This window comes from Bos javanicus, chromosome 23 (assembly GCF_032452875.1).
Source record: "Bos javanicus breed banteng chromosome 23, ARS-OSU_banteng_1.0, whole genome shotgun sequence".
In the NCBI taxonomy this organism is placed as follows: domain Eukaryota; kingdom Metazoa; phylum Chordata; class Mammalia; order Artiodactyla; family Bovidae; genus Bos; species Bos javanicus.
In genome coordinates, this window is record NC_083890.1 from 29,282,246 (window position 1) to 29,308,471 (window position 26,226).

Genomic DNA, 26,226 nt, shown 5'->3' on the forward strand with positions numbered 1-26,226 from the left:
AAGTTGAACGGTTCTATGAAGACCTACAAGACCTTTTAGAACTAACACCCAAAAAAGATGTCCTTTTCATTATAGGGGACTGGAATGCAAAAGTAGGAAGTCAAGAAACACCTGGAGTAACAGGCAAATTTGGCCTCGGAGTATGGAATGAAGCAGGGCAAAGACTGATAGAGTTTTGCCAAGAAAATGCACTGGTCATAACAAATACCCTCTTCCAACAACACAAGAGAAGACTCTATACATGGACATCACCAGATGGTCAACACCAAAATGAGATTGATTATATTCTTTGCAGCCAAAGATGGAGAAGCTCTATACAGTCAGCAAAAACAAGACCAGGAGCTGACTGTGCCTCAGACCATGAAATCCTTATTGCCAAATTCAGACTGAAATTGAAGAAAGTAGGGAAAACCACTAGACCATTCAGGTATGACCTAAATCAAAACCCTTATGATTATACAGTGGAAGTGAGAAATAGATTTAAGGGCCTAGATCTGATAGATAAAGTGCATGATGAACTATGGAATGAGATTCATGACATTGTACAGGAGACAGGGATCAAGACCATCCCCATGGAAAAGAAATGCAAAAAAGCAAAATGGCTGTCTGAGGAGGCCTTACAAATAGCTGTGAAAAGAAGAGAAGCAAAAAACAAAGGAGAAAAGGAAAGATACAAACATCTGAATGCAGAGTTCCAAAGAATAGCAAGAAGAGATAAGAAAGCCTTCTTCAGCGATCATTGCAAAGAAATAGAGGAAAACAACAGAATGGGAAAGACTAGAGATCTCTTCAAGAAAATCAGCGATAGCAAAGGAACATTTCATGCAAAGATGAGCTCGATAAAGGACAGAAATGGTATGGACCTAACAGAAGCAGAAGATATTAAGAAGAGGTGGCAAGAATACACAGAAGAACGGTACAAAAAAGATCTTCACAACCCAGATAATCACGATGGTGTGATCACTGACCTAGAGCCAGACATCCTGAAATGTGAAGTCAAGTGGGCTTTAGAAAGCATCACTACAAACAAAGCTAGTGGAGGTGATAGAATTCCAGTTGATCTATTCCAAATCCTGAAAGATGATGCTGTGAAAGTACTGCACTCAATATGCCACCAAATTTGGAAAACTCAGCAGTGGCCACAGGACTGGAAAAGGTCAGTTTTCATTCCAATCCCAAAGAAAGGCAATGCCAAAGAATGCTCAAACTACCGCACAATTGCACTCATCTCACGTGCTAGTAAAGTAATGCTCAAAATTCTCCAGGCCAGGCTTCAGCAATATGTGAACCGTGAACTTCCAGATGTTCAAGCTGGTTTTAGAAAAGGCAGAGGAACCAGAGACCAAATTGCCAACATCCACTGGATCATGGAAAAAGCAAGAGAGTTCCAGAAAAGGATCTATTTCTGCTTTATTGACTATGCCAAAGCCTTTGACTGTGTGGATCACAATAAACTGTGGGAAATTCTGAAAGAGATGGGAATACCAGACCACCTGACCTGCTTATTGAGAAATTTGTATGCAGGTCAGGAAGCAACAGTTAGAACTCGACATGGAACAACAGACGGGTTCCAAATAGGAAAAGGAGTTCGTCAGGGCTGTATATTGTCACCCTGTTTATTTAACTTATATACAGAGTACATCATGAGAAACGCTGGACTGGAAGAAGCACAAGCTGGAATCAAGATTGCCGGGAGAAATATCAATAACCTCAGATATGCAGATGACACCACCCTTATGGCAGAAAGTGAAGAGGAACTAAAAAGCCTCTTGATGAAAGTGAAAGAGGAGGGTGAAAAAGTTGGCTTAAAGCTCAACATTCAGAAAACGAAGATCATGGCATCCGGTCCCATCACTTCATGGGAACTAGATGGGGAAACAGTGTCAGATTTTATTTTTCTGGGCTCCAAAATCACTGCAGATGGTGATTGCAGCCATGAAATTAAGAGACGCTTACTCCTTGGAAGGAAAGTTATGACCAACCTAGATAGAATATTGAAAAGCAGAGACATTACTTAGCCAACAAAGGTTTGTCTAGTCAAGGCTATGGTTTTTCCTGTGGTCATGTATGGATGTGAGAGTTGGACTGTGAAGAAGGCTGAGCGCCAAAGAATTGATGCTTTTGAACTGTGGTGTTGGAGAAGACTCTTGAGAGTCCCTTGGACTGCAAGGAGATCCAACCAGTCCATTCTGAAGGAGATCAGCCCTGGGATTTCTTTGGAAGGAATGATGCTAAAGCTGAAACTCCAGTACTTTGGCCACATCATGCGAAGAGTTGACTCATTGGAAAAGACTCTGATGCTGGGAAGGATTGGGGGCAAGAGGAGAAGGGGACGACAGAGGATGAGATGGCTGGATGGCATCACTGACTCGATGGACGTGAGTCTGAGTGAACTCCAGGAGTTGGTGATGGACAGGGAGGCCTGGCGTGCTGCGATTCATGGGGTTGCAAAGAGTCAGACACGACTGAGCGACTGATCTGATCTGATCTTCCAAAGAAATCCCAGGACTGATCTCCTTTAGAATGGACTGGTTGGATCTCCTTGCAGCCCAAGGGACTCTCAAGAGTCTTCTCCAACACCACAGTTCAAAAGCATCAATTCTTCTGTGCTCAGCTTTCTTCACAGTCCAACTCTCACATCCATGCATGACTACTGGAAAAACCATAGCCTTGACTAGATGGACCTTTGTTGGCAAAGTAATGTCTCTGCTTTTCAATATGCTATCTAGGTTGGTCATAACTTTTCTTCCAAGGAGTAAGCGTCTTTTAATTTCATGGCTGCAGTCACCATCTGCAGTGATTTTGAAGCCCCCCAAAATAAAATCTGACACTGTTTCCCCTGTTTCCCCATCTATTTTCCATGAAGTGATGGGACTAGATGCCATGATCTTCGTTTTCTGAATGTTGAGCTTTAAGCCAACTTTTTCACTCTCTTCTTTCACTTTCAAGAGGCTTTTTAGTTCCTCTTCACTTTCTGCCGTAAGAGTGGTGTCTTCTGCATATCTGAGGTTATTGATATTTCTCCTGGCAATCTTGATTCCAGCTTGTGCTTCTTCCAGCCCAGCATTTCTCATGATGTACTCTGCATGTAAGTTAAATAAGCAGGGTGACAATATACAGCCTTGACGTACTCCTTTTCCTATTTGGAACCCGTCTGTTGTTCCATGTCGAGTTCTAACTGTTGCTTCCTGACCTGCATATAGGTTTCTCAAGAGGCAGGTCAGGTGGCCTGGTATTCCCATCTCTTTCAGAATTTTCCACAGTTTATTGTGATAAAAGGCTTTGGCATAGTCCATAAAGCAGAAACAGATGTTTTTCTGTCAAAGCATGAGGATATAACAAATGAAAGACACGATTAATATATTCTGCCTGGGAGTGGAGACCTCAGGGGTTTAGTCTTTGCTTTGCTCAACTGTTGAGGCCCTGGCAACCCTGCAGAAGCCTGCAGGCCACGTGGCATCAGCTGATGGGCGCAAGTGTCACCTGGAGGACAGGCTGGTGGGGCCCTGAACACTCACAGTCCTGGGAGAACAGCTCTTGTCTACCTGTCCTCCAGGCTGCATGCTTCCTCCAGGCCCTGTCCCCTGCATTCAGGGGCTGTTCTCTTCCTTCTAGAAAGTATGGGAAAAGTACATGGGGGGGCGGGTCCCAGGGAAGGCCTGCCATCAGGCAAGGCCTAAGCATCATGATGCTTACTCCTGCCTACACGTAGACCCCAAACTTCTCCTTGTTTTCACTCATACCAAAGCTCTTCGAAGTTCTCTCTATTCTTTTTTTTTTTAAACTCTGTTTCCCCTTTCCAACATACATGTCTCCTGTAACACACACACACACACACACACACACACACACACGCATACACTGTGACTCACCGTAGCGGCTTGGATAGGTATAGGGAAGGCTGTAGACTGGAGAGGTCAAACTTGTCCAAAAAAGAATAAAGAATATCCTCTCAATGAAAGCACATCAAACAGCTTACCTTTAGTTCTCCCTGGAGTCCTTGTCTTTCCCCAGCAACCTCCTGAGCGCCCCCTTTACCTCCTTGTTCCTCAGGCTGTATATGAGGGGATTAAGTAAAGGAGTGCCCACTGCATAGAAGAGACCAAAGAACTTGCCTCTCTTCTGGGCATAAGGATTTTTGGGCTGGAGGTAGACAGCAATGACTAAACTGTAGAATAGGGTGATCACAATGAGATGGGAAGAGCAGGTCCCCAGAGCCTTCCTCCATGCTATGGCCGAGTTAATCCTCAGCACTGCCCAGGCAATGGCACCGTAAGAGATAAGGATGAGGGTAAGTGGCATGACAAGGAAGATGAAACTGGACACAGCTAACTGGATTTCATTGTAGGTGGTGTCTCCACAGGACAGTTGAATTAGAGAAGGGACCTCACACACAAAGTCATCTATCTGCCGATGTGGGCAGAAGGGCAGGCGGAGGGTCGGTGGTGTCTGGACTACCGATTGGACCAGACCCATTACCCAGGCCACGGCCGCCAGCTGCCAGCACAGGCAGGGGTGGATGATGTTGGCATAGTGGAGGGGCTGGCAGACAGCCACATAACGGTCAAAGGCCATCACGGTCAGGAGGACACACTCCGTGGTCCCCAGGAACAGGAAGATGAAGAGCTGGACAGAGCAGCCAAGGAAGCTGATGGTCTTCCTTGGGCCCCAGAGGTGGACCAGCATCTGCGGGACACAGCTTGTGGTGAAGCAGAGGTCCAGGAAGGAGAGGTTGGAGAGGAAAAAGTACATCGGGGAGTGGAGCCTGGGGTCCAGCATGGACAGCAGGATGATGAGTGTGTTGCCCACCAGAGTCAGGAGGTAAGAGATTGAGACAACCATGAAGAGGATTCTTTCAAGCCCTGGGTGTTCAGAGAAGCCCAGAAGGAGGAAGTCCACTGGGAAGCTGTGGTTGACCATGGCCTGTTCTTGTCCAGACCTAGAGGGATGAGGGCTGTCTGAGCTGTGTGTTCCCACCTGTCTTATAATAACTCACCCTGGGCACTTGTCAGGTCATACCAGGTGGGCATTTCTCTTCTGTCGTCACTCACTCAGCCTCTTTCCCAGCACATCACCATCCAGCAGCTCCTTCTCTTCTCCTGCTCCTCCTGGTCAAATGTGGTCCAGTGAGAGTGAGGAAGCCGTGAATGTGCAGAAGACAGATGGAGACTCACACTGGTATCTCAGACTTACTGAGTGAAGGCAAAAGAAACTGATGTGAAATATGGAATAATTAATTAGTTTTCCTTAATTCACCAATCATTTATTGAATGCCTATTTTGTTCTGAGGACTGTGGTAGTTTTCGATATTCCCTTATGTCAGAAATCATTACCAAAGGAATCATTTTTACTGAGTTTCCTTCCTGAGAGTATCTATGCAGTACTTCCTACTTTGGATGATAAATTTTCTGGATCACTCATGTTTTATCCGCTTTACTTTCATTTGTAGGAGAGCCACCAGAGGCAGAATGTATGAATTAAGGACATTTCTTCTCTGTATGAAGTGACCCCACTATAGAGATATTAACTAAGTTATCTTGTCCCATGAAAAAATTGTGATTGGGACTTCCCTGGTGGTCCAGTGGCTAAGACTCCGAGCTCCCAATACAGGGGGCTAGGGTTCGATCCCTGATCAGGGAACCAGATCCCACATACATATCAGACCTGGCACAGACAAATAAATATTTAAAAAAATTGTGATTTATTAAACTAAGTACAAGAGCATTTTCTATAACTAAAAAACCTGAGGACTTCCCTGGTGGTCAGTGGCTAAGATTTCGAGCTCCTAATGCAGGAGGCCCAGGTTTGATCTCTGGTCAGGGAATTAGATCCCACATGTCACAACTAAAGATCCCACGTGCCACACTAAGACCTCATGCATCCAAATAAATAAATAAATAAATAAATATTTTTTTTAATAAAGCCCTAAGCTCAACTTAACATTACATGCATGTCACAAAATAAGACCAAACAGGCTGCCAGTTGTCTTGCTTTGGAAGTAGAAACATCTATACTAATTGGACCTTGAAATAAGGAAGATGATGTAATTAAAAAAATACTTTCCCTTTCAGATAAGATTACATCAAAAGCAAAATATGCTGAGTTGCTATTGAGATATTTAAGTAGAATATAGAATTTGTTGAATGCTTTCTTAATTCTACTCAGTATTTGAGATTTTAAAACTTTCTATATCCAACTCTGAAACTTGCAGAAAATTTCCAAGTCTAAAAATTCTTGTTTATTCTTGATCAATGAATTGTTAGTATTTGCCACTTTTAAATCATTCTATCTTTTCTTTATATACACAGTTATATTTATTCAGAGCTATTGGCGAGTAGGTTGCATACATAATGCTTCTTCACACCTTTATATGTTAATATGTAGTTTCTAATCAGAAGGAAATTCTTTTATGTAAACACAGTACAGCTACTCAATATAGAAAATCCACCATTGGCAAAACATTGACTGTAGCTCATACTCATAATTTTGTTCATACTCATAGTAATGTTTTTTTATAGCAAATTTCCCCATAAAAGATCTGGTGCCTATCACTTATGTGTGACCTTGGTCGTATAGTAGCCTTTCCTTAGCTACTGAAATGAAAACGTCTTCAGGTATAAGGTGATGAGAGAGTCATTTCCTAGGCAGGTTGATAAGGAGTCTAGGGGTCCCCAAGGAGAGAAGGGTCTGGAATTCTCAAGGAGGAAGAAAGGACAAACTTTTTTTCTTTCTCTACATTCCTTAGGATTATATAACAATAATGTATCCTGCCTAAGGACAGTGTCTGGATCAAACCTTCTGGCTGTTATCTTAAAATGTAAATTATGGGAGTAGGTCTGATGAGGTCTTTACAATCTCCAGACATTCTTTGGATTATATAACTTCATTGTTAACACTAGCAAGCGGGTACTCTTTCTGCCCCCTTCTAATGCCTATGTCAGAAGCTTTCTCTATCTCCTTTATACTTTAATAAAACTTTATTACACAAAAGCTCTGAGCGATCAAGCCTCGTCTCTGGCCCGGATTGAATTCTTCTCCTCCGGGGGCCAAGAATCCCAGTGTCTTCGCGTGATTCAACAACAACTTTTCAGTGATGGGTTCAAGTCTCACCAGAAGAAGCAGAGATTGGTGTACAGCTGGCCTCATGCAGTAGTTCAAAAGGGAGGAAAGGCATAGAAAATGTTGAGATCGCCAAGAAATTGAAGGCAAATAAAGCAAAGATGATGGGTGTGTGGGAGAAGGAAGTCTGAACAGTAAGGAGGATTCTGGGCAAGTAAGTCAAGAAAACATCCTGGAGAAGGTGACCCAAATCTTTGCTGTGAAAGATAGTTTGGGTCACAGGTGAGCTCACAAACAATCCTAAAGGAAATGAGTCCTGAATATTCATTGGAAGGACTGATGCTGAAGCTGAAACTCCAATACTTTAGCCACCTGATGCGAAGAACTGACTCATTGGAAAAGACCCTGATGCCGGGAAAGATTGAAGGCAGGAGGAGAAGGGGATGACAGAAGATGAGATGGTTGGATGGTATCACCGACTGGATGGACCTGAGTTTGAGTAAGCTCCAGGAGTTGGTGATGGACAGGGAAGCCTGGCGTGCTGCAGTCAATGGGGTTTCAAAGAGTTGGACATGACTGAGTGACTGAACTGAACTGAGCCCACAGATGGTTGCAAGATGTGGAACCACTCTGGCAGTCAAGGGGCAGAATTGGGGGTCTTCTGAGAAGAGACAATCGTAGGAAACCATTGAGGGGATGTGGTGGCAAGCATGTGGGTAGCTTTGATGGCAGAAAATGTCCCAGAAGCTTTTGGAATGGGATAGGCTTCCATGTTGGCTCAGTGGTAAAGAATCTGTCTGCCAGTGCAGGGGATGCAGGAGATGTGTGTCTGACCCCTGGGTTGGGAAGATCCCCTGGAGGAGGAAATGGCAGCCCACTCCAGTATTCTTGCCTGGAAGATTCCAGAGGAGCCTGGCAGGCTACAGTCCATGGGGTCACCAAAGAGTCAACACGGCTTTGCTACTAAACAACAACAACAAAGCATTTCTTCATCACAAAGTCACCATTTTGTGTTAGAAGCTGTATTTCTTCCCCTTTTTGTTAGGACTCCTTTTTATCTTCTTCTCTAGTTCTTCTTCCATCATTACTTTCCCTTTGAGGATAAGATTTGTTCCCTTTAATAACTTTTTTTTTTTTTGGTAGCTTGTGGGATATTAGTTCCCTGACCAGGCATTGAATCCATGCAGTGAAAATGTGGAGTCCTAACCACTGGACCACCAGGGAATTCCCAACAATTTGAGTAATAAAGAGTGTATAAAATATGTCTATAAGCTTTACAGGATAATAAAATAAACACATGGCATATCTGCCCCCGACTCAATTTAAGAGCAGAACAAATGTTACCCATAGCTCTGGGTACCTCTCTGATCACATCTGATCACAAAGAGACATCTTCTCTTTGCCCTTTAGGAAGTAATTGGTATTTGGCTTATTTTAAATTTCTTTTGAACTTTATAGTGGTCCTATTGCTTGTATCTCAGCAATTACCCACCAAGTTCTATTTATCCATCAGCTGTAGAATTTCCCATATTCTTATTTTCTTGGCAATGTGTTTCCTTACTCTGTATGTTATTTCTGGATATCTTTAGGTTCTATCTTCCTTTGACTCTCCGTTCCTTCTTTTTGTCTGTTTTTCGTAACAGGTCTTTTCCTCATCCTCTTTCTCTAGGTTCTTCTTTTCTCTTACACCAAGAAAAGCAAACACTACTTCCAGTTCCCATTGATTCCAATATTCATGTGCATGTTTAATCTTTTATCGGTCACCAAAGAGTCAGTCATTTCTAAGAGCTACAAGGTCATGAGATGCAAATTCCACATCCAGTAATGATAATCTCATATTATTTTCATAGTTATCATCTCTTGAGTGTTTCCTAAGCACCAGGCACTATGTTAAAAAAAATTCTCAATATCTGTATTTCACAAAAACCATGAAAAAACTTGATACTATCCCTCATTTATAGAAGAAACAGCTTCAGAAAGGATGAGTAAGTCACCCAAGATGATCCAGCTAGTAAGTGCCAGGGCCAGATTTCTAGACCCTGTTTCATTCATAATATTAATGATGATATATAGTAATGGATGGGCTATAGGAGAAGAATAAATATGTGACTTACCCACAATCAAGTCAGTCTCCTCATTACCTTGCTGCCAGAGCATCCCCAGGATATGGAGCTTTGGACTGGTTTGAGCCTTCACTTGATCCTCATACTGAAAACTAAAAGCAAATTATGAGAAATACTATATCCTTGAAATTGATTAAAGCTCAGATTTCAGGTAAGGGTAATGATTGCTATGGGTTCCTTCCCCAGTCACTTTGCAAAGCACATCACAGTAGATTGCTCTTTATGACAACTTCAAGAGATGGGCACAATTATTATCTTCTTTTTCGGACACAGAAATGAGAATGAACAGAGGATGAATCACTTGTTCTGAAAGTGTAGCTAGCAAGCACCACCGCTGAGATTTGAACCCAGGGTGGTGGCTGAGGAGGTCATGTAATAACCACATCCCACCATCACTTTGCTGAGCATGTGAGGCCAGAGGCAGCCTTTTACTGTGGAGCTTTTTGATAACAAGTTCTCCTCCTCAATCCAGGAAGTTAACTTCTCTTTTAGTGGTACTGGAGGTAAAAAGGGAAGAGTGGTGAGGTGATGAAGGGAGTGATCCCAGGACTCTTATCCCATGAGAGAAACACCTCCTCAATTCTGCCAAGACTGGGGGCCTCGCAATTCACAGCTAATTAGCGACTGCCACTAATCATGGTTAAGAAAAGACAGGAAGATCTAGAGTAAATGTGCCAGAAACATCGCTCCCTTTGGTAAATAGAAAGGTCTCCCTCTGCTCCCCTGTGTCACAGGGGAGTACAAGGGTATTGTTTTCTTTTTACTACCACCTCCTGAGTGTCATGGGCTTCCCTCAGTGGTAAGGAGTCTGCCTGCCAGTGCACGAGCTGCAGGGGATGCGGGTTAAATCTCTGGGTCGGGAAAATCCCCTGGAGAAGGAAATGACAACCTACTCCGGTATTCTTGCCTGGAAAATCCCATGGACAGAGGAGCCTGGTGGGCCACAGGCCATGGGGTCACAAAAGAGTTGGACATGACTTAGCAACCAAACAGCAACAACAAGGGGAACAACAGCATGCCTACTTAAGGACTATTTCACAGCCTCCCTTTCAATTTCATGTGGTTGTAAGATGCTAGGCAATAGGATGTAGGAGAAATCTCTTCTGGCCATTTCATGGAGCCTTTTAAAAAATACCACTGAAGCTCTCTGTTCCTGGAATAATGATGTAATGGCCGGAGCACTAGATACCATTTTGGACCACAACAATGTGGACCGTGTCCTAAAAGGTCAGACCCCCTTCAAAGGAAGGGGGTCCTGAGTTGCTTTTTTTTGAACAGAACTACCACATTGGCTCTGAATCTTCTACTTCTGAATTTTGAAGCCACTTATATCTTTACAAAGCCAAATATTTTTAGGTATCTGTTAATAATAACAGAGCTTAATCCTAAATGAAATCTCCAGCTGACAGAAGAAAGTACTAAGCTTGAGGATAGTTAAAGAGCTTGCATAAAAGTAGGAAGCAGAGTCTGAATTTATTCTAGGAAGGCCTGAGAGCTGCAAAGTGGATGTGGGCCACTGGCCCACAGGCCATCCCACACCTCCTAGTGCAGTAACTACTCCGGGTATTTTGTCCATTTAGTCAATTTTCACATGTTGCCATCAGACTAAGATCATGGCTCAGTGATAGTTTTGAGTTGTATATATATATATACATTACATATATTTGGTTTATTTGATTAGATTTGACCAAAAATCTAACCAAAGATTAGATTTGACCTCTGATTTTAGCTAATATTAAATTCTCTTGATTTCAGATAATATTATAGAGTATATTATTGATTTTTCCAAGTTTGGGATTATGTAAAATATTAGTGGATGTTGCATGTTTGGGAGTAGGGAAGGCACAGGATCATGACAATTAACCTACTATCAGTTCAGTTCAGTCACTCAGTCCTGTCAGACTGTTTGCGACCCCATGAACTGCAGCACGCCAGGCCTCCCTGTCCATCACCAACTTCCGGAGCTTACCCAAACCCATGCCCATTGAGTCGGTGATGCCATCCAACCATCTCATCCTCTGTCGTTCCCTTCTCCTCCTTCCCTTAGTCTTTCCCAGCATCAGGGTCTTTTCCAAATGAGTCAGCTCTTCGCATCAGGTGGCCAAAGTATTGGAGTTTCAGTTTCAACATCAGTCCTTCCAATGAAAACTCAGGACTGATCTCCTTTAGGATGGACTGGTTGGATCTCCTCACAGTCTGAGGGACTCTCAAGAGTCTTCTCCAACACCACAGTTCAAAAGCATCAAATTTTCAGCACTCAGCTTTCTTTATAGTCCAACTCTCACATCCATACATGACTACTGGAAAAACCATAGTCTTGAGTAGATGGACCTTTGTTGGCAAAGTAATGTCTCTGCTTTTTGATATGCTGTCTAGGTTGGTTATAACTTTCCTTCCAAGGGGTAAGTGTCTTTTAATTTCATGGCTGCAGTCACCATCTGCAGTGATTTTGGAGCCCAAGAAAATAAAGGCAGCTGCCGTTTCCACTGTTTCCCCATCTGTTTGCCATAAAGTGATGGGACTGGATGTCATGATCTTTGTTTTCTGAAGGTTGAGCTTTGAGCCAACTTTTTTACTCTCCTCTTTCACTTTCATTAAGAGGCTCTTTAGGTTCTTCTTCACTTTCTGCCATAAGGGTGGTGCATATCTGAGGTTATTGATATTTCTCCTGGCAATCTTGATTCCAGCTTGTGCTTCTTCCAGCCCAGCATTTTGCATGATGTATTCTGCATATAAGTTAAATAAGCAGAGTGACAATATACAGCCTTGACAGACTCCTTTTCCTATTTGGAACCAGTCTGTTGTTCCATGTCCAGTTCTAACTGTTGCTCCCTGACCTGCATACAGATTTCTCAAGAGGCAGGTCAGGTGCTCTGGTATGCCCATCTCTTTCAGAATTTTCCACAGTTTATTTTTTTGAGCCACACAGTCAAAGGCTTTGGCATAGTCAATAAAGCAGAAATAGATGTTTTTCTGGAACTGTCTTGCTTTTTTGAATATCCAGCAGATGTTGGCAATTTGATCTCTGGTTCCTCTGCCTTTTCTAAAACCAGCTTGAAATCTGGAAGTTCATGGTTCATGTATTGCTGAAGCCTGGCTTGGAGAATTTTGAGCATTACTTTATTAGCGTGTGGGATGACCTACTATAGTGCTAGCTTTTCATGGCCATCTGCTTAGCAGCAAGTGATTGAGTACAGAAACTGGTTCCCATCAGTGCATGGTGCATAGCTTGTAGCCAGTTCTATCTTGAGCTAGTGACGGCATAAAAAAGATGCATACCCCTTCCTCCACCCCTTTCTCTGTTCCCTCCTCTCTTTTGCTATTGAACAGGTAATACATACACTGGAGGCGGAGAAATGGAATATTGCCGGCTGTATCAGAAAACAGTCACAGTCATCAGCGATTGCAGCACAGTTGAGCTGGTGAGCCCTGAGGGAACTCAGCATGAGAAAACACAGGATACTGGCCCCAGAGAGCTGAGACGCATATCAAAGGGAGGATTTCAAAGAGCCCAGACTCTTACATCTTCCCATAGGTAGAAAAGCACTAAATTCCTTAAGACACCTAGTTTTCTTTTACTAACAGTAATCTTTTATTTCTAGTACCTGCCTTTTGTTGCAAAACTCCTATATATCCTAGTTTCCATTTCACCTTCTTGAAGCAGTTTTCTCAGCGTTACTTGAGGTGCTGCTCTGGAGCTCTAATTTGTTGGCCTGTCCTCTGAAGAAAACACAATGCTTAACTTTTAGGTTAAGATCATGGCATCCGGTCCCACCACTTCATGGCAAATAGATGGGGAAACAGTGGAAACAGAGTCAGATTTTATTTTTGGGGCTCCAAAATCACTGCAGATGGTGATTGCAGCCATGAAATTAAAAGACGCTTACTCCTTGGAAGGAAAGTTATGACCAACCTAGACAGCATATTAAAAAGCAGAGGCATTACTTTGCCAACAAAGATCTGTCTAGTCAAGGCTATGGTTTTTCCAGTGGTCATATATTGATGTGAAAGTTGGACTATAAAGAAAGCTGAGCACCGAAGAATTAATACTTTTGAACTGTGGTGTTGGAGAACACTCTTGAGAGTCCCTTGGACTGCAAGGAGATCCAACCAGTCCATCCTAAAGGAGATCAGTTCTGGGTGTTCATTGGAAAGACTAATGTTGAAACTGAAACTCCAATACTTTGGCCACCTCATGCAAAGAGCTGACTCATTGGAAAAGACCCTGATGCTGGGAAAGGTTGAGGGCAGGAGGAGAAGGGGACAACAGAGGATAAGGTGGTTGGATGGCATCACCGACTCAATGGACATGGGTTTGGGTAAGCTCCGGGAGTTGGTGATGGACAGGGAGGCTTGGCGTGCTGCGATACATGGGGCTGCAAAGAATCGGACATGACTGAGCGACTGAACTGAACTGAACTTTTAGGTGGTGAATATATTTTTTTAGTCGACAATACAAAACTAAAAACAGTAACAGTACAAGGCACATAATAAGTAAATCTCCCTCCCATTCCAGTTTCTTAGGCAATACAGTTTGTTTCCTCTCAGAGATATTGCATGCATGCATATTTCAGCATATGTGTGTATATATTATTCTTTTTTAAATATCAGAAAATTATACATTTGTAACTTGATTCTTTCAGTTAATTCCTCTGTATACACTTTCATTTATTTAATTCCTTGTTGATAAATGTTGTTTCCATTTTTTGGATGACAAGTAATACCGCATGAATATGCTTGTATTGATACATATCTTATTTCATACATATATGAGTATACTGATAGAATAAATTCCTAAAGTGAAATTGCTGGGTTTAGGATAGATAGATGAAAAAAAAGAATTAGTTATAGCTTTGGTACCACAAAAGAATTATGTAACATATATAAACTCTAAAGCGTAATTGTGTCATAATCAACACTTATGATTTTTACGTTTTTATGACAGCTTGATGACACACTATATGGTCTTAAACACTAATTGTTGTTTTGCTTGTATTTATTTTCCTTTAGAACATTTATCCTTTAGGTTATAACATTATTTTATTTTTAATTGACTGAATATGTGTTTTCTCTTAATTAATTAATAAGGCAACATATATTAGTTACATTCAATGCATTGCTTCACGAAACATTAAGTTCCCAAAGTTAAACTTTAAACTGTAAATGCAGGATGGGGCTTCCCTAGTAGCTTAGCTGGTAAAGAATATGCCTGCAATGCGGGAGACCTGGGTTGGATCCCTGGGTTGGGAAGATCCGCTGAAGAAGGAAATGGCAACCCACTCCAGTATTCTTGCCTGCAGAATCCCCATGGACAGAGGAGCCTGGCGGGCTACAGTCCATGGGGTCACCAAGAGTCAGACACGACTGAGCACAGCACAGCATGCAACAGGATGAGCTATCAGAGGGCTCTCAAATGTCTTATTTGCTGTTGAAAATCTTCAAGTGACCCCTTGCAGCACGTAGATTGGGCTTCATTTATTTAGAAAACAAATATACTCTGAATTTCAAAGTAGCTAATCTCTTTCTCTGCTTCTCTGTGTACTTTTGCTTGTTTTGAAGAATTATGAATAGTAGCATACCCTCTGTAGTCTCCCTGGCCTTGTTTTCTTTCGCTCAGCTGGTATGTGGCATGTCCATCCATATCGTTGCTTGCAGGTATAATTCAACCATGTTTATTGCTGACGCTGTTCTACAGTTTAGTTATCTATGTCCCTATTACTGAAAGGTATTTGGGTTGTTTTAGTTTGGCATGTCCATTTTTCATTTTGACAAATATTTTCCAAATGGTCATTCTTTGAGATTAGACAGACTTTCCCTATAGCCATTATTAAACAAGAATTTACAGATGTATTTTGATTGAGTTTGGTTGGCATTTCTTTTTATTTATGTCTATCTGAGTCTTCCTTGCTGCATGGACTTATCTCTAGTTTCTGCTAGTGGGGACTTCTCTCTTAGTTGCAGTACACGGGCTTCTCATTGCAGTGGCTTCTCTTGTTGCAGAACAGAGGCTATAGGGCCAGCAGGCTTTGGTAGCTGTGGCATATAGGTCCAGTAGCTGTGTCTCCCGGGCTCTAGAGCACAGGTTCAATAGTTGGGGCAAACGGGCTTAGCTGCTCCGCGGCATGTGGGATCTTCTCGGACCAGGGATTGAACCATGTCTCCTGCATTGGCAGGCAGATTTTTCATCACTGAGCCACCAGAGAAGCCTTCTGATTGGAATTTCTGAAGCAATATTCCTGATCTCAAGGCAGTTTTACAAACTGTTTCATGAGTGTTTTGAAAGAGATGGGAAAGAGGCTTCTGCTCCAAGGAGTCCCAGTAGGGACAGTGACATGCAATAGACCACCCGGGCAGCTAGGGCCAAGCTGGGAGGCTATGGATGTCAGAGACATTTGTTTTAAAACCTGCCAAAGTTTCCACAGCATGATCTTTGAACTTGGCTAGTTTTCTGCATTTGTTAGAGGGGCAAAGGAAAAAAGATCTTTTTGCCTCTGAAAAAGTGCATTGTGACACAGAGGGAAAAAACAAGTCAGATGGACACTGTGGTGAGAAGCAAGGAGGAGTCAGTTCCCAAGAAGAACCTATAGACAGCAAGGGACACCAGGGTGTTTGGGACAGCCCCTCCCCCAGACTTAGGCTAGGAGGGAATTTCACGTAAGAAGGGAGGAGGGCAAAGAGAGATCAGAGTCCAGATTTGTTATTCTCTTCCTTGAAAGGACTGAATTTCTCGGAATCCAGATCCTATCTGGGGAGGGAATCACTTGAACTAGTTTTTCCTGGGAAAATCTGTGGCTTGCCCTAGAGTAACTCAAGGCTATAAAATCCCCAGCTCCAGTGGGCAGTTTTTCTACCGCTCTGGGGAATTGCCTCGCAGTGCTGTCTTTTATTACTCACAGTCCTGGGAGAGCAGCTCTCTCCCAGGGTGCAGTCTTCCTCCAGGCTCTGAGTCCTGCACTCTCCACTGCTCTTTGTTTACCTCTGCCCAGGCAGGGGCTGCCACATGCATCCAAAGGCTCCTTGCATCCTCTGCTTTCCTTTATCTATTTATTCCTCCAACTCGTACTTTTCCTGTAATAAAAAGGTATGCAAGGGCATATACTCCCCGCCCTTCTTTCCACTCAAGCACAACGTGAGACGATGAGGACTGTAGAAATAGAGGTTTGCATTTGAACCCTTACTTGTTGTTGTTTAGTCTCTCAATTGTGTTCCGCTCTTTGCGACCCTATGGACTGTACCCGCCAGGCTCCTCTGTCCATGGGATTTCCCAGGCAAGAATACTGGAGTGGGTTGCCATTCCCTTCTCCAGGGGATCTTGTGGATCCATGGATCGAACCCGTTTCTCCTTCATTGGCAGGTGAATTCTTTACTGCTGAGCCACCAGGGAAGCCTGTGGAACCCTTACTTACCAGCTAGCACTAATATGACTGTGGGTAAGTTAGCATCCTGTTTATCCATAAAGGTACTACTACTTCAGAATCCTAAATTACTTAATGAGGTACCATTTAATAAAACCTTGTGCAGTTCCTGTAATGTAATTGGTACTCACTAAGTGTTATTTTCCTATTAATATTCACTTACTTATTCATTCATTTATTGATTTACTCATACATTTGGCAAATATTTAGTAAGAATGGAGTGTCAGACAGCCTGGGAAGTGTTGAAGATACAAGTTAAGACTTAGCCATGGCCCTCAAGAGTCTCATTGATTACTGAGGGGGGAAGGACAAGTACACCGATGACATTATTTCTAGAGAAACATGCTCTGGGAAGTTTGCTGAAGGCGTATAGAAGGACAGAAAATGGGCATGTAACCCAGCATAGGATGGAAGAGAGTCAGGGAGGTCTTCCTGGAGGGGACGCTGCTTCTGTTGTATATTCTTATAAATCCATGGTGTTGGGGGGTAGAGTTAAAGGGAAAGCCATGTTCAATGATCTGGTGGTGGAGAGCCTGGCATGTTCAAAAATACACAGGGAATTCAGGACCCTGTGCATGGAAAGAAGTGGCTAGACATACAGATCTGCAGCTCAGGGTGGGACTATGGATACAGATGTGAAGTGTGTCAGCAGACAAATAACACCCCTGGGAAATATTCCTGGGATCCTCCTCCCCCTGAGAATGTAAACATTGGCACCAAGGTGGTATAGGTGCCAATATTTACACTCCCAGGGCAGAAAGGCAAAGCAGAAAGGGTATGAAAAAAGAATGATTTAATTTAAAGGAGCTTAACCATCTGTTCTCCCACTTCTCTTTCCAATAATGATGTGGAGACCTAAGAAATTGAGGGATGCAAACAAAATGTGAAAACTGAAAGCTGTTTCCTCAAGTCTGCTTTGTACAGCTTTTTCTTTCTCTCTCCAGACCCAACAGCCATCCTTGTCCTGCTAGAGGAGTTTCACTTTTTCTATCACTCTCAACTTCATCTGATGTTTTTCGCCTGGCCACTGATGATGTTTCAGAGTTCTCAAATCTTATTGGACAGTGGGTGCAGGGTACTCCTTTTCTACTGTAGGGTAGCCGGGAGGTCACAATCATGTTTTCTAAACAGAGAGATTCTTGGAACCTGCAGAAATATCTAAAGGGAGAAGAGCAGGTCAGGGCTTTCAGTCTGTTCCATCAGGTTGCATTCTTCCCTTTCCATATTCATTCTGTTTATAAAAAAGTTTGTCCGCCTCACAAAGTATATTTAAATAATAATTAGTTTTACCAACTTTATTAACTATCTAATAAGAGCTTCAGTTAAAAGAACATTATTTATGTTAAGCCTATTGAAATATTGGAATGAGTTCTTGGGTCCCATTACTTGTGTAGACACTTCTGCAAAGCCAAGTTCTCTAGGCTGGAAACTCCTGAAATAAAATGCGATCATGTGAAATTTATCAGTGAATGAAGGGACAGTAAATTTTCACTGAAAACACAGTAAAGAAATTAACTTGGCTTTTTTTTTTTTTTACAGACTTTTTACTTTGAAATTATTTGGAGCACTTTAAATACATGTTTTGTTAGAAAAAAATGGGTTTTATGGAGATGTCCTGAGACTTTCAGAGAGAGCAGGGATTAACTTGAAATGTTAGGAGATCAGAGTGATCAAGAAAATCCTCTGAGCATGCACAGTTTATGTTCTCTCTCTCTTTTTTAAAAAAATTGTTCATTTACTTGGCTGTGCCAGGTCATAGCTGCAGCAGGTGGGATGGCATGGGCATCTTTAGTGGAGGCATGTGGGATACATTTCCCTGGCCAGGCTGAACCCGGGTCCCCTGGATTGGGAGCTTGAAGTCCTAGTCACTGGACCACCAGGAAAGTCCCCTCTCTTTTTGTCCCCAGTCAAAATTTGAAGATCCAGCGGGTAAACAGCTCCTTAGGCATTTGTGAGGTCACGCTAGTGAGGGTCCAGGGTAAGGGTGAGAAAATAGAGGCACTGTAGTGAGACAAGGATATGTGGTTGTTTTGCATGTGGAAGGTGGGAGTCAGTGTTTGATTGTTGGCTTCAGATTGTTCTCAAGTAGTGGACTTGGTTTCCAGGTTCTCAGACAGCATGAGAAGAATGTTAGAAAACTCAAGACCCAGGAATCTAAAGTTCTTTGTAAAGGACATTTATAAACAAAATTTTATGAGTCTGGAAGACACTTAGGAATTCTCTCCAATCATCCTTTTGTAGACCAGAAAGCCAATATCCAGGGAGGTGAACAGACTTGCCCAGGTTAATTGAGTGTCAGCCCTGGGACTGGAACTCATGGCTCTTCTCAGTCCAGGGTTATTTATGTGTTTTCTCCAGGTCAGCTTCACACATTCTGCTAGGCTAGGGTTAACAGGCTCACATCACTCATGGCAACTCTCACGGTCCTCTCCCGGGCACCTCTGTTCTCAGGAAGTTCTCTGACTAATGGCGAGGGGGCTCTTAAAAGCTAAGGGGAGGACCACAAGAGTTAAAGGTCTTTAAGCTAGTGAAGGTCAGAGCTGCGGGCTAGGAAGTCACAAGTCAGGATTAGGAGTGGTGGGTTGTAAATCAGGGGAAAATTCTCAACAGAGAAAGACCATCCCATGTTTGGAACAGGGAGGACAAATGGGTTGATTGTGGGGCCAAGTGCCTAATCATAAGGTACTTTTGTTTACTGACTCCCCAGTAGCAAAAGTGAAAGTAACTTGAGGAGGTTTGATAACAAAGGGTAGAGAAAAACTTGAAAACCACCGTACCTTGAAAACCAGGCAGGGGATTTCCAATTTAGCTGCTTATATAAACTGGAGGCGAGGTCCTTTGCTCTGTCTTCTGATTCTGCTCCTCTGATTGCAGACATGGCCACTGTGGTCGATGTGAGTTGGGATTTGATACTGAGGGTGGAGAAAGGGAGAGGACCTCTGAGTCATGGGAGAGAATTGGGAATGGATGAGGGACAGTGCTGGGAAGTGAAGGGGGCGCTGCTGGAAAGGCATCTGGAAGGGGAGGAGATAGGCATTGTTACTTACTGAACGTGAAGAAAGTTTCCATGAAGAGAACCAGGTCGCTTGGCTCCTGAGTTCTCTTGCATTGAGACCTTGCACTGGTCACACTTAGGGGTACGTGGTAGGAAGTGGGAGTGGGCTTTGTGCTCAGCAGGGCTGGCAAGACTTGAAACTATGGGAATATTTTCTTGATCCTTTTCTGTCTTACCCTGTTTAGGCCTCCAGGGCTCTTAAACTTGAGCTTTCTTCTTTTACCAAAAGAGAGGTCTACAGAATTCATTTATTCTAAGTTGTTAATGCCTGTGTAAGACTATATGCTCTACAAAAGGAACTTGGAATGAGGCTAATGCTTAGCATAGAAGCGTGTGAATTCAGTGAAGAAATGTCTGTGGCATCTAGTTTGGGAAGATATTTTGAATGAAGCCTGAAAGAGGTCCTCCAAGACTTTCAGGTGATAGCACAGGAGTGAGATTCCTTGTGTTCATATTATTGAAATAAGACTCAGATGTAGTCCCTACTTTCTGTGAGTGGGACCCCGATTCAATTAAAGGAGGGATCATATTCTACAACAGGTGGATATAAGAACACAGGAAACAGATGAGCAGGTGATATTGAACATAGCTTCACTACAATGTGTGAGTTATTATTTAAAGCATTAAGAAAGAAACTAACAATACAGAAAAGATGTGTCATAAACAGAATTTCCTTCTAAAGAAGTCATAGTCACAGAGGACATGTGAGTATTCCATTAGGCTGTCAGGTCTTGGGAATTCTGTTTGAGAGCTGTTTTTCAAATCTGGTGTACATCTTTGGATGCTTTCTAGGTGTATTTAGTTTTTGACATTTGACAACATTTATCTGGAGAGGAGACAGGTAAAAAAGATAGGAAATTATCAATAACATTTTGCAATGGATAAGAGGACAAAGGGATAAAACTGGTTTTCTTGCATTATAACCTGGAAATTTCAAAAACAAGTTTCAAACAAGGGAGGGGCACAGCTTGTAAAGGATCTGGAGGACCAGATAGGCAGAGAGGGGTGGGAGCAATGGAGGAGGGGGTACAAAGGGTATAGATGAGTGCAGTCATAGGCAACTCTCTCTTGGCCACTTTTGTCCAGGTGACTGTCTATTCTGAGAAATGGAAACCGATGACCTTCCCTGCCCATCCGGGAGACAGAGTGAATAAGATCAAGGAACATGTGCGCTCTAAGACCAGGGTTCCCGTGCAGGACCAGGTTCTCCAGCTGGGCTCGAAGACCCTAAAGCCGCAGAGAACTCTGTCATCGTATGGCATCGACAAGGAGACGACCATCCACCTCACCCTGAAGGTGGTGAAGCCCAGTGATGAGGAGCTGCCCTTGGTTTTGGTGGAGCCTGGTGAGGGGGGGCAGAGGCATGAGCTCCAGGTGCGAAGGTCCAGCTTAGTGACCCAGGTGAAGGAGATGATCAAGATGAAGACCGCTATACCCCCTAAGAATCAGATTGTGAACTGCAATGGAAAGAAACTGGAAGATGGGAAGATCATGGGAGATTATGGCATCAAAAAGGGCCATTTACTCTTCCTGACATATCCCTGCATTGGCGGATGATGACCCTGCAGATGGAATGATAGCAGAAACGAAAGAGCTCATTTCCTTTTACTTCTTACTCACTAATCACACCCTCTGAAAATCTCCCAAAATTAATGTGAAAGATAAATAGAAAGAGAAGATTTAGGTTGGGCTGGTGAAGAATGTTGTAGAACATTTCTAATTCATTGAGTCTTTCATTTTCACATGATTGAATAATTGCAAAATTGCATATAATACATTATATGTTGATATGTTAGAATATATTGGAATTTGAACACCTCTTAGAGGTAACATTCAAAGCCAGCTTGCAGTTTAATCCTGAATTGGTTCTGACTCATAGAAAAACTCCTATTTCCTTTCCCAATCAACAAAAGTACATTTTAGGTTGTGATCCATATTCTTCTAATTACTGTGTTTGCATCTATTGTTAGTGCAGTGCTTCTTCTATCATATCACTCAAAAATTGTTGAGCTACATTTACTTTCTACTTATAGAGAATAGTGAAATGCTTTATTATTGAACTATTTACTGTGATGATTCCAATCTTATTAATAAATAATTTAGAAATTCAATCAAACAACTTCCCCTAGCCTTATTTAAAGCTATTTGTTATGAAGTGAAACTTGGTACCATGCCCCTTTCTACTCTCTGTTTCTCACACTCTTATTAAACCATTCTTATTTCTGGGGATGATGGTGGTCATGGCAAGATATTCATGGTGGGATCTAGAGATTTTATGCCTCTAGTGGGGGCTCCTTGGGAGTAGATGTACTTTAGGTGGGAACAGATTTTCAGAAAATTGAGTGATTGTGGAGCAGTCTCTGTCCTGACTGCCTAGGGCTCTAGCAGGTCTTCTCTGGGTTGGATGGGGGCTGAGGATTGGTTTCTGGGTTGACCCCAACATTCTGCCCACATTCTGGCTAGTGGAGTGTTCCCCTCTCTGCTTCCTCCATCTCTCTCCCTTCCTTTACTCCTATGTCTCACCACCTTAGGTCTCCTTCCCAATCACCTATATGTTTTCTTGCAGCCTGAAACATGTCCACCCTCTTCCCCACTAGTCTCTTCTCTTGTTTATAACTGTCTCAAGAACCACTTCCTGCAGAAGCCTTTCTGAACTTAATGCACTCAGCACAAACCGCACTTACGTGTTGCTCAGTATAATTATGGGTCAAGTTCTCTGGGGTGGGCACTATTTAACTGGGTAGGAGGGCATTTGTTTGCACTGATTCCCTGCAATGAGAGACCTGTCTTCTTTTTTTGGATGGAATCTCCCGCAGGGCTGAGTCTATGATTTTATTGTCACTTAGGGATATGTCTGATGACAGACACCATGGGGTCTTCCATGGCCTCCTCCACTAGACTGGGATCTTCATACATCTTCTTACCAGCATACGGACTCTTGACTTGGGGATATGGTAAGCCTGAAGATGGGAAAGGTCTTCCCCAAATCTCACTTTCTTATTTTCATCAGCTTTGGAGAAAGCCCAAGGGCCATTTTCCCCTCACTAAACCTGCACAGTTAAAGGACATGGGGGGTTTTCCCTATAGCACAAGAACATTTCCTGATGGGAGGAAGGGACCTCCCCATTAATCATGGGCTTCTTAAGGACAAGTCTTACGGATTCATGTAGAGAAATGAACAGCCTGAAGGCTAAACCCTTTCTTTCCACTGGGCATTCCCATCCTTGGGCCTTGGGGTAACACTCCCCTCCTTCCCTCCCCAATTGACTCACTGTGCATCTTGTCCTCTCCCCACAGCCCCCAGGAGCCTCCTCGCTGCCCCCTTCACTTCCTTATTCCTGAGGGTGTAGATGAGTGGGTTGAGGGCGGGTGTGACTACAGTGTAGAAAAGAGAAATGAACTTGCCCCGCCGTTGGTTGTAGTTGTGCGTGGGTTGCAGGTAGGTGTAGATGGCTGAACCATAGAACAGGCAGACGGCTGTCAGGTGAGACCCACAGGTGCCCACCGCTTTCCTGCGGCTGCCTCTGGTCCTCATGCCCCATACAGCACGGGCCACGCCGCCATAAGAGGCCAGGATGACGGCGGACGGCACCAGAAGGATGCACACGCGGGCAGCAAACATCTGGCGCTCGGTGGAGTCCTGGCCGCCGCCGTCGCAGGCCAGCTGGAGCAGCGCGGGCAGCTCGCAGATGAAGTGGTCCACCCGACCGGGCGCGCACAGCGGCCGAGCGGCCAGCAGCGCGGTTTGCGCGGCAGAGTTGGTGAGGCCACCGAGCCAGGCGGCAGCGGCCAGAGTGTGGCAGAGGCGGGGGGAGGCGAGGCCGGCGTAGCGCAGCGGACTGCATACGGCGGCTGCGCGGTCCAGAGCCATCACCGCCAGGAGGACGCACTCGGCCGAGCCCAGCGCCAGCGAAGCGCACAGCTGCGCCAGGCAGCCGCCGCGCTCCAGCCTCAGGGCCCGGCCGCGCAGGTTGGCCAGCAGGGGTGGCACCACGCTCGTGGTGAAGCCCGTATCCACCAAGGCCAGGTGGCAGAGGAAGTAGTACATGGGCGTGTGTAGTCGCGGCTCGCGCACCGCCAGCAGCACCAGCGCCGAGTTGCCCATCAGAGTCAGGAGGTAGCAGAGGAGGACGAGGACGAAGAGGACAGGCTGCAGGGAGGGCCAGTCGGAGAAGCCCAGCAGGAGGAAGCGCTCCTCTGTGCTGTGGTTGCCCTGAAGAGGGAAACTCGCAGGTTTGGAAGGACGATACACAGGGCGATGTGTCCCTTACAAGCAAAGGAAAACCCGGACCATGGGAGTGGGGAGGGGGAACAGATGGCAGGCAGCACACACATGCTTAGGTGTCCACTGGAGCTCATTTACAGATCTGAACCTTTAGTTTAGGAAGGCAGCCATATATTAGTATGCTCTAGTTATATATTTACCAGAAAATTCTATGAGGAAATAGAATCTCCCTCCTAGAGATGAACAGACTTGGGGCTCAGTAAGGTAAAGCATCCCAAGGTCATAGATAAGTGAGTGCCCCTGTGGAAGTGTATTCAGGACTGTTTGATTTCCAAAATCAGTGTTTTATCAGTGGCTTTCCTGCCAGAAGGAGAAACTTTAATTTGTGGTGAATCTCTCTTCTAGGCTGTGTGCAATGTACATGTCACTCCTGCTTACCAGCTACTGTGATGAGCGTGAACAACACAGATGGACACATATGTACCAGCCTTTAAATCCAGAGTCATCTGGGTAGAGAAAGACCACTAGCCAGGAGACCTGGGTTTCACCTAGTAGAACTCCCTTTTGTTAATGATTTGATATGGGGACGTCATTTCATTTCTTTCCACCTCAATTTTTTTTCATGTGTGAACCATTGAGTAAGAACTAAATGACATCTGAAGTTCCTGTACTACCTTCCTGGCTCTCATTTTAATAAATATTTTTTTCACTTTAATAACTATTTTTCAAGCAAAGTAAAAGTGGATGCAAAAGTCTTAATCCTTGAGGTAATGCCGAATCAAATTTCTAACAGTACAGAAACCATCATGGTTGATGTGATGGATAAAAGTCACATAGAAAGCTTCCTACTGCATGGTCTCTGACAGGTTATCATTGTAAGGATAACTTATTTTAAAAATCATATTTGCCGTTCTTAAATTATAATCCTGTATTTTTAATTGTTCAGAAAAGAACCTTCTTTCCCCTAATACAACATTGTATTTGTATGGTTCTCTCATTTATCTTCATTAAAGCAGAACAAGTATTAATGTTTTGATTAACAATAAGGGTTTGGGGGACTTCCCTGGTGGTCCAGGGGCTAAGATTCCACGCTCCCAATGCAGAGACGCTTTGTTCAATCCCTTGTCAGGGAACCAGATCCCACGTGCCACACCTAACAGTTCCCAGGACACAACGAAAGAGTCCTGCATGCCGCAGTGAAGATGCTTTATGCTACAACCAAGACCCGGCACGGCCAAATACTGATAAATAAATAAAAATAATTAAAAAAAAACCCACAAGGATTTGGGAGTCAGACTGCCCCTGTTCCATTCTTGCTTCTCTCATTTCTTACCCGAGCAACCTTGGCCACTGTTGTTTAACCTCTCTGTGCCTCAGTTTCCTGATGTGAAAGTAGAATTGGTTAAGTAGGTCAAACATGTCAAGCTCTTAGATCAGTTTCTGACAATGTAGTAGATGGTGAATGAATGTTAACTATCAAACCCTATTTCATATCAGGGAATAGGCTTCTAGAGGGTTCTTACACTAGGTCAGGACAAAGCTGGTGTGTGAATTTATATCCCTTTTCATATATTCACTCTGACCTTATGTGAAAAATTAGATAATATCCTTACTTTATATAATAAGAGAGGAGGGCAAATGAGGTTAAATAACATGCTCAAAGTCACATAGTTTGTAAATGCCTCTCAGGATTTCAACTCAAATCTGATTAATTCGGGGACCCTTGCTTTTTTTAAAGGAACCAGGCTCTAATATGTTAAGGACTGTGATGGATAAAATTCCATACAAAGATTTACCTTTATTTCTGGATAATATTATAGTCATATCAAAGATGAAAAAAGTATGAAAGCTGACAATGGCGTTAGGGACGTTGAGTTATAAAAAGTCAAATTTTCTAATTCTGTGGCTACATAAATACACAACAGTTCAGCCAGGCAAGCCTTAAGACATTCTTCTGCAAACCCACCAAACTCTGAAAACAGGCACACAGTGGTAAAATTGCACAGACATCTTTACTGCAGGTACATACAAATTCCCAAACAAGTAGCTCAGACACGTTTGTACACACATACAAACACCCCATAATCCCCCTCAAGCATCCAGAACACAAAATATGTTGTAAAAAATATTCTAATCTGTCCTCACACATCATTTGGTGTTCTAGAATGCACCCCTCATCCATAAGACCATTTTTAAAAAGTGGGATGTGGTAATAAACCTACCTTCATGTCTTATTCTTTGGCACTGGTGTTTAGGCCTTCAGCTAACAGATGAGAGGCTGGTCTTGTGCTCCTGCTCTGGATTCTCTGGGTTTGAAGTGGCCGGGGGAGGGATGAAAGAAAGGCCAAG

The 26,226-nt window shown here is 43.4% G+C and overlaps 3 protein-coding genes across 7 annotated transcripts in view; 1 reads left to right on the forward strand and 2 right to left on the reverse strand.

Moving 5' to 3' along the window:
- Positions 1-26,190, reverse strand: part of LOC133236532 (olfactory receptor 2H1-like) — a 31,267-nt gene extending 5,077 nt beyond the window's left edge. The window contains exons 1-3 of one of the 3 annotated variants that reach the window (XR_009732920.1): positions 19,375-19,463; positions 9,174-9,274; positions 4,997-5,192 (exon numbers count right to left, since the gene is read on the reverse strand). Coding sequence is in view for 2 of the 3 variants with exons in the window: in XM_061398614.1 (XP_061254598.1) it covers positions 3,982-4,920 (939 nt within the window). In the remaining variant the exon portion in view is untranslated. Of the gene's footprint in view, positions 1-3,981; positions 5,193-9,173; positions 9,275-19,374; positions 19,464-26,099 lie in introns of those variants that run through there. The other 2 variants (XM_061398614.1, XM_061398613.1) reach the window with 2 other exon arrangements.
- Positions 19,416-24,356, forward strand: LOC133236535 (ubiquitin D-like). 3 transcript variants are annotated; one of them, XM_061398623.1, is made up of 4 exons: positions 19,416-19,491; positions 20,739-22,606; positions 23,199-23,413; positions 24,283-24,356. In XM_061398623.1, exons 1-2 carry the CDS (start codon positions 19,474-19,476, stop codon positions 21,207-21,209), a joined length of 489 nt encoding a protein of 162 aa, XP_061254607.1. In that variant the 5' UTR covers positions 19,416-19,473; the 3' UTR covers positions 21,210-22,606; positions 23,199-23,413; positions 24,283-24,356. The 3 variants fall into 3 exon arrangements, with proteins under 3 accessions (XP_061254607.1, XP_061254606.1, XP_061254608.1); XM_061398622.1 differs by having other exon boundaries at positions 20,739-23,413; XM_061398624.1 differs by lacking the exon at positions 23,199-23,413.
- On the reverse strand, positions 21,896-26,184 carry LOC133236530 (putative olfactory receptor 2I1). Its single transcript, XM_061398612.1, has 2 exons — positions 26,100-26,184; positions 21,896-23,865 (listed from the first exon to the last, which is right to left on the reverse strand). The coding sequence occupies exons 1-2, from the start codon at positions 26,103-26,105 to the stop codon at positions 22,921-22,923; spliced, it is 951 nt and encodes a 316-aa protein (XP_061254596.1). The 5' UTR covers positions 26,106-26,184; the 3' UTR covers positions 21,896-22,920.
- Positions 26,191-26,226: the final 36 nt, after the last annotated feature.